Source organism: Hyperoodon ampullatus, assembly GCF_949752795.1.
Source record: "Hyperoodon ampullatus genome assembly, chromosome: 8".
NCBI classification, from domain to species: domain Eukaryota; kingdom Metazoa; phylum Chordata; class Mammalia; order Artiodactyla; family Ziphiidae; genus Hyperoodon; species Hyperoodon ampullatus.
The window spans coordinates 66,507,035-66,523,776 of record NC_136921.1 but is presented as its reverse complement, the minus strand read 5'-3'; the positions used below and the strand labels follow the sequence as shown (position 1 = coordinate 66,523,776).

Here is a 16,742-nt window from a genome sequence, read left to right as displayed (position 1 = left end):
ATGCTCTTTGCTGCATCTACTCATCCTCAGTGTAGCAGGAAAGAAGCTTGTAGACAATACGTAAACGAATAGGCACGGCTGTGTTCCAATAAAACCGTGTTCACAGAAATAGATAGTTGCTATAGAGTGAGCATCTGTCTCCCCCAAATTCATGTGTTGGAGCCTAAATCGCAGATGTGACGGTATCTGGATGTGGGGCCTCTGGGAGATGGCTAGGTCATGCAAGTGGAGCCTCATGAACGCGCTTAGTACCCTTATGCTCACTCTCTGCACTCTGCCCTGAGAAGATATGAGAAAACCACAGTCTGCAAACCTGGAAGAGGGCTCTCGCCAGACAGAAGATCTGCTGGCACCTTGATCTTGCATTTCCCAGCCTCCAGAACTGTGAGGATTACATGTTTTAGTTGAAGCCACCTGGTCAACAGCCTATTTGTTACAGCAGACTGAGAGCAGTGAGATGTATCTGTCCCATGGCCCATAGTTTGCCAACCCCCATCACAGATGAGCCCGCTTGGCAAGGACAGCATCATTAGTGGATTCTATGGAGCACTCAGTATTCTAATGGTAGATGCTCAATTAAAAAAAACCAAACACTTCATTAACTCCCGACTATACATACAAGGGCAGAGTGTTTAAAGGTCACCCCAAAGTTTAAAGGCAGGAAATTAGGATCCTAGAAACAGAAGTTGTTCATTGAAATTCTGGGACTGTGTTATAAGAAGGAAAGAGAGGACAAGGGGACCAAACATTTTAGCATGTGTTCAGAAAGGTTCTCTTAGTGGCCCTGACATTCAGAGACAAGTTGACTGGGAGAGGGACACTGGTGCCAGTTTCTCTGTCTTTAAGCTGCTACTTCTGAGGGTCCATCACATGATAAGGTATCATCCTCCTTGACCAGGGAGGTTTCCTCACCTTCTCAATTCACTAATTTTGCATTTAGCATCCTAAGAAGGGTCCTTCACCCAAAAGAAAAAACTAAGTAAGTCACAATGGCATAGAATTTTATACTTTAAGCTAGAATATATCACCTGTGGTGCATGAACACATAACTTCAACTGGCCTCCCTTATGACACTGGTTAATGTTTCATCTGAGGTCTCCACATCAGCCAAGAAACACATAAGCATGCATTTTACATTGTATAATTTAAAAGTTTTATTTCCCCCCACAATAGCAAATGGGTTTCATATTAGTTCCACTGGAAGTTTTCTTCTTGTAGTTGCCCTTCTCATTGACTACACCGTTGGCGGGGAAATTGCTTTCTTATTGGGGAAGGGTTATATTTCATAGAGATGCTCTGAGCTAATCATGGAAAAGAGAGGGTCTGATCCAGCAGCCCCTGAAGGAGTTGATCAGGTCGAGGAGTCCTTTCTGCTCCAGGCCTGGTCAGGTGGGGACAATACAGGCTACTGAACCTGCCCATAGTAGATGCTGGCAATACTCTCCTTGCAGAAGTGACAAAATGCAGCCCCTTCGATCAAGAAATATAAACTCCACATAATCCCTCAGTCCCTGCCAAGTCCCCTTCCTCAGTGGCCTCGTGCAGGAGCATTTTAGCTAAGCAACAACTAACTGGCTTCTGCTTTGCGGTCCAGTGAGCATTCTTCACCAAGTGCAAGATCGGTCTTCACTCCAAAGTTCACTGTTTACACAGCTGTTGGCTTGTGCTTTAGAGGCCTGGTCTCTGCCTCTCCCAGGAATGGTGGTATCACATCAACAACAGCACGAAGGCCCAGGCCAGCACTGGTAGGTGGAGCGCAGGGGCACGGCTGCCAGACGTCCTCTGAGCATGCATCACAGCAAAGACCGCATTAGTGTGGTTGGTGGGTAACTCTACATTGCAGATCATCCCTTCACAGCAAGACCTACACTCCTGTTACCAAAGGAAGAGGAGAAGGAAAGAGCAAGTGAATAAAGGGAAGAAGAGGGAAGGGTCAAATGAAGAAAAACAAAAGCCTTCTTCAGCTCTGAGGACACAATTATTTTTTTTATCTTTTATGAGTATATAAATTTTTCAATTTAAAAATTTTCTAAAATATAATGGCATACAAGAGAAAAATTCTCTTATTTTTTAAATGTTTGAGACTTCATAAAAATTATGAATTTGAAAATATACCTTTTTCCTATCAAATTGACAAAGATTTCCAAAATGTACATGAGCCTGGGTCCATGACATGGTATAGTAATTTTGATATTCTCAAACACTGCTACTGAGAATATAATTGCTTCAGTTTTTCTGGGGAGTAGTTTGGCAATCTTTATCAAGAGCTTCAAGATTATTTATATAAATCAATCCAGTAATATGCACCAAAATCACAAAGATTATGTGGGGCTTTTTTTAGAATAGAGAAATATTAAAAGCTGCCTAGTATTTTTAATAAGGAATTAGATAAACAAATTATAGTACAAACACATATTTTAATATTATGTAGCCATTAAGGATATTTCTGAAGAATAGGTAATAGGTAAGTTTTCTTTAAAAATATTTTTATTTTATATTGGAGTATAGTTGATGTGTTAGTTTCAGGTGTCCAGCACCTGAACAGTTAGACATGTATCTATTCTTTTTCAAATTCTTTTCCCATATAAGTTATTGCAGAATATTGAGGAGAGTTCCCTGTGCTATACAGTAGGTCCTTGCTGGTTATCTATTTAAAATATAGTTGTGTGTAAATATCAACCCCAAACTCCCAATTTATCCCTCTCCCCCACCTTTCCCCTTTGGTAACCATAGTTTGTTTTCAAAGTCTGTGAGTCTGTTTCTGTTTTGTAAATAAGTTCATTTGTATCATCTTTTTTTTTTAAGATTCAGCATATAAGTGATATCATATATTTATCATACTGAGTCAGAAAGAGAAAGACAATCTCCAGGTCATCCATGTTGCTGCAAATGGCATTATTTCATTCTTTTTAATGGCTGAGTAATACTCCCTTGTATATATGTACCACATCTTCTTTATCCATTCATCTCTCAATGGACATTTAGGTTACTTCCATGTCTTGCCTATTGTAAACAGTGCTGCAGTGAACACTGGGGTGCATGTATCCTTTCAAACCATGGTTATATGCCCAGGAGTGGGACTGCTGGGTCATACGGTAGTTTTATTTTTAGTTTTTTAAGGAACCTCCATACTGTTCTTCATAGTGGCTGTATCAATTTACATTCCCACCAACAGTGTAGGAGGTTCCTCTTTTCTCCACACCCTCTCCAGCATTTATTGTTTGTAGACTTTTTGATGATGGCCATTCTAACTGGTGTGAGGTGATATCTCATTATAGTTTTGATTTGCATTTCTCTAATAATTAGTGGTGTTGAGCCTTTTCATGTGCCTCTAGGCCATCTGTATGTCTTCTTTGGAGAAATGTCTATTTAGGCCTTCTGCCCATTTTCGGATTGGGTTGTTTGTTTTTTTGATATTGAGCTGCATGAGCTGCTTGTATATTTTGAAGATTAACCCCTTGTTGGTTGCTTCATTTGCAAATATTTTCTCCCATCCTGTGGGTTGTCTTTTCATTTTGTTTATGGTTTTCTTTGCTGTACAAAAGCTCTTGAGTTTAATTAGGTCCTTTTTTGTTTTGTTTGCTTGTTTTATTTCCATTATTCTAGGAGACGGATCAAAAAAGATATTGCTGTGATTTATGCCAGAGTGTTCTGCCTGTTTTCCTCTAAGAGTTTTAGAGTATCAGGCCTTACATTTAGGTCTTTAATCCATTTTGAGTTTATTTTTGTGTATGGTGTTAGGGAGTGTCTAACTTCATTCTTTTACATGTAGCTGTCCAGTTTTCCCAGCACCATTTATTGAAGAGACTGTCTTTTCTCCATTGTATAGTCTTGCCTTGTTTGTCTTAGATTAATTGACCATAGGTGTGTGGGTTTATCTCTGGGCTTTCTATCCTGTTCCATGGATCTATATTTCTGTTTTTGTGCCAGTACCAGACTGTTTCGGTTACTGTAGCTCTTTGTAAGTGGTACAGTCTGAAGTCAGGGAGCCTGATTCCTCCAACTCAGTTTTTCTTTCTCAGGATTGCTTTGGCTATTTGGGGTCTTTGTGTCTCCATACAAATTTTAAAACTTTTTGTTTTAGTTCTGTGAAAAATGCCACTGGTAATTTGATAGAGATTGCATTGCATCTCTAGATTGCTTTGGGTAATATAGTCATTTTGACAACATTGATTCTTCCATTTCAAGAATATGGTATATCTCTCCATTTGTTTGTGTCACCTTTGATTTCTTTCATCAGTGTCTTATAGTTTTCTGAGTACAGGTCTTTTGCCTCCTCAGGTAGGTTTATTCCTAGGTATTTTGTTCTTTTTGATGCAGTGGTAATTGGGATTATTTCTTTGATTTCTCTTTCTGATCTTTCATTGTTAGCATATAGAAATGCAAGAGATTTCTGTATCCCACAACTTTACCAAATTCATTGATGAGCTCTGGTTGTTTTCCGGTAGCATCTTTAGGGTTTTCTATTTATAGTATCATGTCATCTGCAAACAGTAACAGTTTTACTTCTTTTTCAATTTGGATTCCTTTTTCTTCTCTGGTTGCCATGGCTGGGACATCCAAAACTATGTTGAGTAGAAGTGGCAAGAGTGGACATCCTTGTCTTGTTCCTGATCTTAGAGGAAATGCTTTCAGTTTTTCACCATTGAGAATAATGTTTGCTGTGGGTTTGTCATATATGGCCTTGATTAGGTTGGTTCCCTCTATGCCCACTTTCTGGAGAGTTTTTATCATAAATGGGTGGTGAATTTTGTCAAAAGCTTTTTCTGCATCTATTGAGATGATCATATGATTTTTATTCTTCAATTTGTTGATGTGGTGTACCACACTGATGGATCTGTGTATATCAAAGGAGGTTGGTCCAGGGGCTTAAGCAGGCTTTTTGGTGGGAGGGACTGGTTCCTGCCCACTGGTGGGCAGGGCTGTGTCAGGAGGTATATTTAGCTGGTAGCTGTGTGCTCAGGAAGACTTTAAGCAGCCTGTCTCTTGATGGGTGGGGCTGTGTTCCCACCCCATTGGTTGTTTGGCCTGAGGTGTCCCAGCACAGGAGCCTACAGGCTGTTGGGCGGGGCCGGGTCGTGGTGGGAAAATGGCGGGCTCCTGCCAATGAGAACTTCCCAGAACTACCACTGCCAGTGTCTTTGTCCCTGCAGTGAGCCATATCCCGCCTTCACAGGAGACCCTCCAATACCAGTAGGTAGGTCTGGCCCAGACTCTTATGAGGTCCCTGCTTTTCTCCCTGGGTCCTAGTCACACAAGACCCTGTGTGTGCCCTCTAAGAGTGGAGTTCGTTCCCTCCAGTCCTGTGGAATTCCTGTGACAAACCCCAGTGGCCTTCAAAGCCAGATTCTCTGGGGGCTCCTCCTCCCATTGCCAGACCCCCAGGCTGGGGGGCTTGATGTGGGGCTCAGAACTTTCACTCCTGTGGGTGAACTTCTGTGACAGAATTATTTTCCAGTTTGTGGGTTGCCCACTGGGCCGGTATGGGATTTGATTTTATCACAGTTGCACCCCTTCTACCATCTCCTGGTGGCTCTTTTCGATGTAGGATATCTTTTTTGGTAGGTTTCAGCGTTTTTCTTGTGGATGGTTGTTCAGTTAGCTGTGATTTTGGTGTTTCATAAGGGAAGATGAGCTCATGTCCTTCTACTCTGCCATCTTTTCTCCAAGTTTTCATACTGTAATTTTTCTAAGTGGAAACGTTTCTTTGAGGTGGGAATTCAGGAAGGGCCTGGCTGGGCGTCTCTTAAGTGGTTGCAGTGAGACAGTAACTGAAGTGCAAACATTTAGGAGGTTAAAACCTCTCTGAGGACAGAACTGAGTTGGCTTTTAGTCTGGGAGTCATCCAGGCCCTTGGGCACCCTTCCCCCCACTTACCTCAAAGTAAAAACCATCTTGAGAGTCTTTTCATTTTAAGTGTGATTTACCTGCATCAACACAAGCATAAGCAAGAGAAAGGCAAACTGAATAAGATTGCTTAACTGAGTCAACAACTCTTCTGAAGGTTTGTAAGCAGAAACACTGAAACAAAAATAAAAGCTAGGAACCTTTTGGATTGGTCATTGATTTTCTTTCTCAGTACTACTTGTTAGGGGATAATTATCACTCTGTTGTCTGTACTAACACTGATTCATATCTTTACAGGGGCATGCTCCCTCACAGCACAAGGTGTTCTCAAGGGAAGCACTCCCTGTCATGATATCGGATACAACGCCTCAACCTGATAAACCTGGACATTCACAGAGGCTTTCAGGATAAAGTATATCACATGGCTTCCAGGATGGCCAGGTAAGATAAAGTATCTACCTCAGTGGTTCTCAATCCTGGCTGCACATCAAAATCACCTAGGGGAACTTAGAAATTCCTGAGGCCCAGGATCTCACTCTGAAGTTGCTTCAATTGGTCTGGGATGCCCACCCACCACCAAAGCCCACAAAAGCTCCCCAGCAGATTCTCCTTTGTAGCTGGAGCTAAAAGCCAGTGGTGTCAGCAACTGAACTTGTCTATGAAACAGACTCACAGACATAGAGAACCGACTTGTGGTTGCCAAGGGGGAGAGGGGTGGGGGAGGGAAGGATTGGGAGTTTGGGGTCAGCAGATGCAAACTGTTACATATAGGATGGATAACCAACAAGGTCCTACTGCATAGCACAGGGAACTATATTCAATATCCTGTGATAAACCATAATGGAAAAGAATATGAAGAAGAATATATAACTGAGTCATTTTGGTGTACAGCAGAAATTAACACAACACTTTAAATCAACCATACTAAACTAAATTTTTTACAAAAGCCACTGGTGTCAGGACCATTTTCTTTATGTATAGGCTAAATTGAATTCTAAGATCTCATGAAATTAACATACCTTCAAGTAATTTTTTCTCAACTATTTCAAGATTCCAGGCATGTAAAAGAGTAAAATGCTCATTTAGAATGGTAGAATGAGAAAACTAAAGAGATAGATTCATCTAAAATGTATCTGTTGCTCATTTTAATAAGCTGGGGTTAACCTCTCAGATTCTCACCTCCTCGTCTAAGCAGAGGCAGTAAATGAGACAAGGTTTCTTTTGTAAAAGTTCGCCACCATTTTCCTCTTTCCACCTTCTCGGTGCAGTGCTCTTGGTGATTTCTAGCCATAAACAAAATATGTAAGCTGGGCTCTATAGTGTTGGTCATCCTCTCGTGCATGGATTGTTTGCTTTTGGGGCTTCCAGAGTTGACTTCAGACAACTCGTCCAAGGTCTAGCTCTGGAATCTGAGAATTATCATTTGTTTTTAGTAATATTATTGTTTGATGGACAGAAAGCCTTCTTTCATCTCCACTGTATTAGTGTAAGGGAGTCTCTCAAAGTATACATATGTCTGACATTATTTATCCTTCCTGCCTCTTTATATACAACCAGCCATCACCATCAAGAAACCACAGGACAATAACTTTACACACACACACGCTCCTTACCGTGTGTTCAGAATCTCGGCTGTGGTGGCAGCCAACAAGATGACATTCACTTGTGGAGGCACACTTTTTGGTGATGGATGTACTCCTTCCATGACTGGTAAAGTGATGTACTGTCAAACAGTACTGTGTATCTAGGCAGAAAAAAGCAACTTATATTTTTTTGCAATGTAAAAAACTAACTTTCAACAGTCACTTCAGAAATGACTAACATTCAGGATGATCCTTACGTTTCTAGGCGGCATTGCTGAACAGGCATTAGCTTCTGAAGCACATGTCTATTTTTAAAATGAATATAAATGGGCACTTATTCTTTGGTGCCAGGTAAAGCTGAGAAAAACTTGGACAAGCTTTTCATCAAAACCATAGGTCCAAGAAGTAGGGGACATGTATGCATATAGCTGATTCACTTTGTTGTACAACAGAAACTAACACAGTATTGTGAAACAATTATACTCCAATAAAGGAGTATAACTCCAAAAAAATAGGGCTGCTCATTTCCTAAGAAAGTGTCAATATGTCTGTGTTTCTCCCTCTGAAGCACATGTTCTATAACTCTAAAATAAAATGAAAACTATAAATGTAAAATGCAGTGGGTCATAGCACTTGTTGCATTATTCCACATATGTTTCTATATATACTAATAGGCCATGTGGCAGCCTGGACTGAGAAGCAGGTGCCTCAAATTACACACCAAGAGCACCTTGCTTACTCACCTAATTCTTCTCCGGGCTCTAATCCTCCCAGTGTGTTTGACTTTTCCCCAAAGTATTTCAAGCTTTTCTCCTCCTCTTTAGTTAACTCTTAACCTTCTCTGCCCCCTCCCACTCTGCAGGGCTAGTTCATTTCCACACAGATTACCCCTTATACCTTTAACCATTAAGTGATTTCAATCACTAACCTAGGACATTCTACTTTAGTTCTGCGCCTCTTACTCTTTAGTTATCTCAGGCCAAGGCAATGCTTCTTAGTTTATTGAGAAGGGACTACGGCAGCAATGCCCTACAAGTGGGGGCAAGGAGCAGGAAAACGCGAGAGTTGAGAAGACGGGGCTTAGGGAACTGCCTCTGTCACAAGTGAAGAAGCCATGTGAGAGCCTTTGAGCTCATGTTCGTTTCAGTAAAATTTTAAGCGCATGGGTGTTTGACAGGGCTGTTGTAAGCTCTACGTAATGTTAACAACAGCAAAATGCCCATTAAGTGCGTACCACCAACCAGGCACTCTTCTAACATGTATTCACTCATTCAATCCTCACAGTAGGCCTTAAGATAAGTCATATTAACATCCTCATTTCACAGAGAAAAAAAACTGAGGCTTACAGTCACATAGGTAGAAAGTGGTGGAAGGTAAGACTCTGACGTAGGCAGTTTTCCAGGGTGTGTGCTCTTCACCAGCACCCTATCGTGCCTCTTAGTACACTCAGCATTGAACTGGGCGTGAGCAGAGCGCTCTACAAGGGCAGCTGACTGGGACTCTGAAGGACAGGGAACCAGTACCTGTTCTGAAAGGCATTCCCATTTGTACTCCAGACAAAGAAGAATTGAAAACTGGTAGCTGCCTGTGTTCCTAGAGACTGTCACACATGCTAAAGCAGCCCTACAAAGTCAGAGTAAAAGCCGGGGTAAATAAAATAAGAAATGTCATTCTTGTCATATCCTGTTACCTAGAGGACCTCTTTTAACAACCCTGGCAGACCACAGAAGCAGAGCTATAAAGTGAAAAGGAAACCTGAGATGACAAAGAGCAATAGCCACAGGCCTGTGTGCCCCAAGAAATGGTTGACTATCACCCCCCTCAATAATGACAAGGTGAAAAGTAAGCAATTACAGCCTCAGAATTCCATATGGTTAGTATCTTTGGGGCTTGGCTGGTGTACAATCAAGAATGTACTGTTACGCACGCTGGAATGCAGGGGGCATTCCAAGTCCATCTCTGTATGAGTCAGGCTTTCAGGTGGATGGGGGAAGAGCTTGGCTCTCCCCTCCCTGACATTTTCTTGGCGAAAAGCTGCAGCGTCCCTCTTTTGCTCCCATGTTTCAACAGAGATGAAATTCTAAAACCCGGAAGTTTCCATGCATGTTCCCATTAAAAGTGGCTTCGATTAATGAGAGACAAATTGGAACGTGCACAGACGAAGTAGGAACAGCATTTGGTAAAATTCAAAAGAATGATGCCAGCCATAAAGATGAGGATAAGAAAAGTGCCGCCAGTGTCCATAAAGAGGCTGGACATCAATGCCCCAATCGACCACTGTTCTGACCCCTTCCCATCCAGTTCTTGGGAGAATTTAAAGCAAATGGTTAAAGAATGATACTCACCCTCTGACACAAGCTAGTTAAAGAGAGGCATCCGCCAACCTCAGAAACATTGAAATTGTTTGTGAAAAATGTAGAAACAAATCCCCAAAAGCATACATGCACTCACAAGCACAATTCAGTCAACCACTCTTCAGAACTGTAAAATAACCTCAAGAAAAAAATATTTTGATAAGTATTCTTGGAAAGAAATAATGAAAAATACTGTCCATGTAAATGTCACAGCCATCGTGCTAATTTACAGCATAAGATTCTCAGGCCTAGTAGAGGTCTCCAGTGTATACTATTTCTTGGTTCCACACTTTGGCATCATCTGGAAGAGGTAAGGCTATTCCACTGCCATAATGTGATATAGAAATTTCCAAAGGATTCAAGGTAATAGTAGACCAAAACTGGTAATCTCTAAGTCTGGAAGAGTTTGTTTTTGTTGGCCTTATACATCTGAAAACCTAAAAAACAGTGCATCCTATAATCCAAATAGCCTGATCGCCTTATAGTTCTAAGTAGAGTTTTTCAATTACAAATCATCCATCAGCACATCCTGTCTGCTTTACCTCCAAGTTTATATGTATTATTAAATCATTCTTGCCCCCTACATTCCTGCCACATTAGTCCAAGTCATCATCTTCTCCTGCCCCAAAACAATTAAAGACCCCATTTCGTGTCCCCTTCTTCTCTTGTGCTCAACCATCCATTCTGCACTCAGCAGCCAGAGCAATATTTTAGAACACACCTAGCATCTTGTACTCCATGGCTTAAACACCCTACTCCCTTCCCATCACATTTACAATGAAATCCAAACTTCTTATCAGAACAAATAAGATGCTGCACATCCCAGTCCTTAAATCTTGATCAGATCCTTTCTCCATCTCCTACTATGCCTCACCAGCCAGCCTTCTTCCTGTTCACAGAGGAAGCCAAATCTTGCCTTTGCATTTGCTGTTCCCTCTTCCTGGCATGCTCTTCCTGCAGATGTCCACGCAGCTGACTTGTTTTGGTCATTTGGTTCTCAGTTCAAATGTATATTCCTCAGAGAAGATTTCCTGACTACCTAGTCAAAGGCATCCCTTCATTCTGTCAATATTTACTGAGCGCCTAATATGGTCTAGGCACTGGGGCTCTACCAGGGAACTAAACAAACTAAAAAGATGCTCAAATGTTTGTTGAATAAATTAATGAGTTTCTCAAGCATCAGTGTATCTCAAGAGTACAAAAACCTTCCTTTGCTTTAGCCAGTAAGTAGGACTTTTCTAGCGGTATCATCAAGCATTTCTGACATTCTTAGAATGCCCTAGTCAACATTGTGGTCTATTTGTTCTCCCTGGTAAATATTAATTAAGAAATTCTTCCTCAAAGCACATACAACTACAAATTGAGGCATCAGTTTCCATGTACTCTCAGAGTAGTCTGATGTCTGGATAGTCTCGTCAAAAAAATCTCTGATTTCTATAGAACATCATCAGCCTGCTGGTTTGCTAATCTCATCACATAAGATGCCTCTGCTCAGGGCAAGTTAAGAGAGATCTAAATGAGGTCTGATCACCAAAGAATTCCAAACTCAGCACACTTACTTTGTGGGCACCATTTGTCTTCCGCCCATCGATTGCAGTTATAATTATCCCCTGCATTTTCACAGGTAAAACACTTGAAGCTGTTTGGAAATGGTGTCGCTTTAAAAAAAAAATGCAAAGGGAAGCAGTATGGTTAAAAATTTTTTTCAAACATCAAATATGGCATAAAATTAGCAACTTTTACTAGATCAAATTAAAGTTACAAGTCATTATCCTTACAATTTCTGTTTCTATGGAGCTGGGCTTAACCGCCACACTTTGGGGAATTTTCTTTATTCCCTTTTCTTTCAATATTTCATCTATGAATATCTACTACAGAGTAATGCAAATGATTCTATGAGCCACTTTGAAATATCCATGGTATTGTTCTATTGTAACTTGGGGATAAGTGAGGGTTGAGTGGACAGGCAAAGATGGTGGCAATATTGGGACCAATACTTTGATATAGTATCAGCCCTGAAAATAACTGGAGTCACATTAACCTAAGCTTGAATTCTGCGCTTCTCACTAATTAGTTGTATGATTTTTTAACCTCTAAGAAATAATAATATTTACAATAATAGTGACAGTGAAGATCCCCATGACTTGCAGAGATAAAGATTAAACAGCAGGTTGCAAGAAAAATATCTAGTAGAATCCCTGGCACATCAAACCAGGTTGGTTTCCATCCATATGTACTTGCATTACAGCTACATTTAACTTCAAACAAGTAATTGCATTTGATATATGTCAGTTATCCCAACATTAGACCTCTTTCAGGAATGTAACATTTAACAGAAGGATGATAGTAATTCTCAGGCCCTTGTACTCAGGCAAGAGTGTTACTGAAAGGAGGAATTATGAGCTGCCGGCAGTCTGGATTGAGAACAACTAGTATGTTCTTTTTGTCTTTATGCTTTCTTTTTCCTGCCTTGTATCTTGTTGGGTGAGAAGTCAAAAGTAGAATAAATGTGACATTTCTCTAAAGCCCTGTATGAAACTTTCAGTTTTCCTATTTTTGGAGAATGAAACAGATACAGATCAAGGTAACCCAAACCATCCCTAAGTTGGGATGATAATTAGAAAGCAGTGCATAAAACAAGAGCAAAATATCAAAAGCTAAAGTTCAGAGGACATGAAATTAGTTCTTGCAATACATTTCAGTTTTGCCTATGCATAAAAGTGAATTAGGTAAGTTAATAAATAATGAAATCCATTTTCACCTATTAATTCAGCACAGTTTAAAAAATACTAAAACTCAATGCCGGTGGGTAAAAAGTTAACGTATAAACTGGCACAACCTTTTTGATTTAGTAATTCCAAGCATCTATTCTAAAGTCATTAGCCAATTGAAGAGGAAACTGCATTTAAAAAGATTTTCAATGAAGTGTTAACATTTAGCTTGCCTGTGAGAGTGTGTGTGTGTGCGTGCACTTGTGGGGGGCCAGTATAAAGCATGGGGAAATAGTTTACTCACATAGCCAGCTATGTGAGTAAAAACATTTTTAATGTAAGACATTAAAATACTTTCAAAGTCATGGAAAAATATTCAAAACACAACATAAATGAATAAAAGCTACTGCAAAATTAAATTTGTGTGATCTCTGTCACGAAGTTAAATACACATACAGAGTAAGAACAGTGGAAGGAAACACAGTTGACCCTTGAACAATGTGGGGGTCAGGGGCGCCAAGCCGCCATGCAGTTGAAAATCCTCATGTAATTTATAGTTGGCCCTGAATATGGCCCTCTGCAGACCATGTGGTACTAGAGTATGGACGATGGGGAAAAAAATCCACATGTAAGTGGACCCAGGCAGTTCAAACCCGTGTTGTTCAAGGGTCAGCTGTATTCAAAAATGTAAAGAAGAGCTCACTCTGAATCTTGGGATTATGAATAAATTTTATTTTCTTCTACACATTTCCTGTCTCTTTGGAATTTTCTATAGTAATGAAATATTACTTTTTTCTCTTTAATAATTTTTTCCTATAAAAGGTTAAAATTTGTCAATAATGTAGATTTTATGAAAACTATATCTATGCTATGCCATTAAGCTATCAGTATATGATCACTATCAGTATATGATCACTATCAATTTAGAAATTTGTAATAAATGATAGTTCAAGATGTGTGTGGGCTGTTATTCATGTGTATATGTATATGGTTGTGTAGTATATACGTGCGTACACATACACCTACTAATGACTGAATGTCCTTAAAAACAAAACACAAAGTGCAGAATGGTAATCATACAGGAGTATGGAGTATGAGTACTCCTCCTTTAGGAGTATAAAGACAGTGGTTCCCAAACCTGGCTGTGTATCAACAGCATCAGGAGAACTTTTTTAAAAAGAAGAGGGGGAAAAGGGAAAAAAAAATATTCTGCATACCACCCTCCTGACTACTGAATCTCGGGAGAAGGGACCCCGGAATATGTAGTTTTAAACGCTTTTATTGCGATTCTGATACTCTTACAGATGTGGGAACCACTGGTATTCACATTTCCATGAAACAATTTTTATCTATAACAAATTCTCTGTAAAGTATATCAGAGAAGTTTTACTTGTCTGGAGAGAAAGGAGGTGAGATTATATATATGTTAATACTTCATTAAAAGTCTTTTTAAATGCATTTTCCTCTTCAAATGGCTAATAACCTTAGAATAGATTCTTGGAATTACTAAATATATATATATATATGTATGTATATATAGTGACTGTGTGTAATATTAATGAAAATCTAAGTAGTATTCCCCTCCAAATTTCAAACATGCTAATCTGTTTTCAAAATTGTTAATGGCCATTTGAAAGTATATATAATTTACGCAGAAGCTTCCTACAGTCAATATCCTTCTCCAAGGAAGAGATCAACAAAGAACATTGAATTTCTCCCGCGGAGCCATTCTTATGGACAGTGTTCAGAAGATTATTTTAAACAAGAACCCTTTTGAGACTTCAGCAGGAAGCCAAACCATTTTAAAGAAATTGAGAAAATTTCTGTCACCATGTGTTGCCCTTACTCATGGCAGTAGTGAAGCCTTTCTGATTTATGCTGGGTATAAACCAAACGCTCCAGAAAAGGCACAGTTGCCATAGGGAAACAGGAGCCCCCCACCACCAGTGATGGTGACACCCACTACTTACGGTCAAGAGGGGGCCGCACGTTATAGAAGTTGATGTTCTTGGCAAATGCCCGGTTTTCTGAGAAGATAAAGGTCTGGACCACAGCTACAGTGAGGGCATGACAGAGGAGCAGCATTCTGACCCTGGGTGTGGAGAAGTCCAAAACTCATATACCTACAGGGAAAAGAGACTGGTTGAGTTTATTTGCATTTTATACATCACTAGGAGTACGTTTTGCTTCTGTTTGGAAAGCTTGATTATTCAAATATATACAACAATCTACTTGTTCTGTAGGGCCAGCACCTGTGAGTAAACTGCATTCTTCCCCATCAGATGAAAGTTAAGCAATTGCTGCCTTTTACTGGGCAGGCCTCTGCACTCTGCAGGACGCCCAGTGGCCTGGGTTCCTGGAGATCAAGCAGCAGTCCTGGCCTGGCTGCGCCCCGTTCCACTGCTGCCTCAGTGGGCTGGTTTACTTCGTGCTGAACCACCTGATCTTTGAACAACCACAGATAGGTTCAGAGGCATGCTCAGCTGAAGTTACAGAACCACCTGTCTGAAATTCTATCCCCTGAGTTAAATACCTATGGTTGATGAATTTTGCAACTCTTTCAAAACTTGGAAGAAACAATAAAAGTTGGAGCAGTAGGAAGGACACTGAGTAAAAGGGCAACCAGTTTGAGAAACAAAGTCTCTGCTGGATCCCAGAACACACAGACACTGAGAAGAGAAATAAGGGTAACCGTGAAATGCCGTCCCCACCTGTTTCCGTCACATCGGGTGCAAGGAGAAGCAGCCGGGTGGTTCTCAAGGAAACAGAATAACAGTTGTTTGAAAACCATACATATAGTGTTAGTCCTGGCCCACAGATACTGCTCATCACTTTCAGCCACTTAAAGCCTGCAGGGCCAAAACCCAGTGAAACAACAGCTGTGCACACAGCACTGAGTAAGATGTTCCATCTTAAGCCCCACAGGTTCCACCCTCTAGCAGCAGACCTGCTAGTAAGGAAATCTTCAGGAGAGAGGTTCGAAACCTGGAACATCACCACCAACAGGTTCTCTTTGAGAAGGGGGAGGTGTGGGCCAGCAGAAAAAGTAAGTAACTTGGAGTCCAGAGACTTTGGTTCAGGTGCTAGCTCTGCTATTTATTAGTGGCCTGACTGTAAGGTCAGCTGGCCCGAGGCAGGTGATGCAAACAAATTCACCGGTTGCATCAGCCCAGGGACTTTCAGCCTTCCCGCTCTTGAGAGGGGCGGAACTAACGGTCCTACAACTGATGCAACTGGTGTCCGATATTGCCACAGCACCCGAAGAAAACCGCCAAATGAGGACTAATCTACACCAAGAATGATCTGCCCCACCCTTTCCTTTCTACCCCCTATAAACCCCACCCAAGCCCTCAACCGGGCGCGACTTCTCTGGCCCTGCCCTTCGGACCAGCGAATCTCACCTGGGAGCACTCCCAAATAAAGCTCATTTAAAGCTCTGTTTCACGGTGCCATCCTTTACGGCCAGGCCTTACATTTGGTGCCGAAACCGGGAGGGGGCACCGAGCCCTGCGGATTACCTTACAGGCCACCCCTCCCTCCCCAGGAGACGACCGGGGATCCTCCGCTCACTCACCCAATCCGGCAGAATATGGGGTAAGTCCCCTTTTTCCGTTCCCTTTGGCCCCCAGAGTCCCTACCCACCGGACTCCCTGTTCCTAAACCGTGGCCGCGTCAGGGACTCCTCCGTCCGTTCCCCGAGCCTCGGGTGATTGTGGAGACGTCCCAATTGCCTGACTGCTCTCCGACCCGCCGTGACTGGAGACTGAGACTAGGGATGCCTCTCTCCTTCTCCATTCACTCAGGGACAGACTGGAAGCCATGGGAACCTCTCAATCCAAACCAGATCCCAAGACACCCTTAGGGTGTCTCCTGGTCAACTTTACAAACCTCGGCTTTTCTCAAGATCTCCGCTGTAGGCGGCTTGTTTTCTACTCTACCGTGGCCTGGCTACAGTACCCGCTAGACAATCAATCCAAATGGCCTCCTGAAGGGACTTTCGATTTTAACATCCTCCGTGATTTGGATAATTACTGCCGCATGACGGGCAAATGGTCTGAGGTCCCCTATGTTCAGGCCTTCTGGTATTTGCGCTCCCTCCCCTCCCTATGCATCGGTTGCCCTACTTCCCGGATCCTACTTGCCAAACAGGCTCCTGCATCCAAACCTTTAATCTCCTTTGACGATGATCCCTCTCCACTCACCAAACCCCCTGAGTCCCTTACCAGTCCCCCCTTCAGAGCCCCTCT

The 16,742-nt window shown here is 41.6% G+C and overlaps 1 protein-coding gene across 1 annotated transcript; it reads right to left on the bottom strand.

Annotated features, from left to right (window-relative positions):
• Positions 1-1,136: 1,136 nt before the first annotated feature.
• On the bottom strand, positions 1,137-14,614 carry LYPD6B (LY6/PLAUR domain containing 6B). Its single transcript, XM_079710786.1, has 4 exons — positions 14,466-14,614; positions 11,344-11,442; positions 7,461-7,591; positions 1,137-1,872 (listed from the first exon to the last, which is right to left on the bottom strand). The coding sequence occupies exons 1-4, from the start codon at positions 14,578-14,580 to the stop codon at positions 1,708-1,710; spliced, it is 510 nt and encodes a 169-aa protein (XP_079566912.1). The 5' UTR covers positions 14,581-14,614; the 3' UTR covers positions 1,137-1,707.
• Between the last annotated feature and the right edge of the window lie 2,128 nt (positions 14,615-16,742).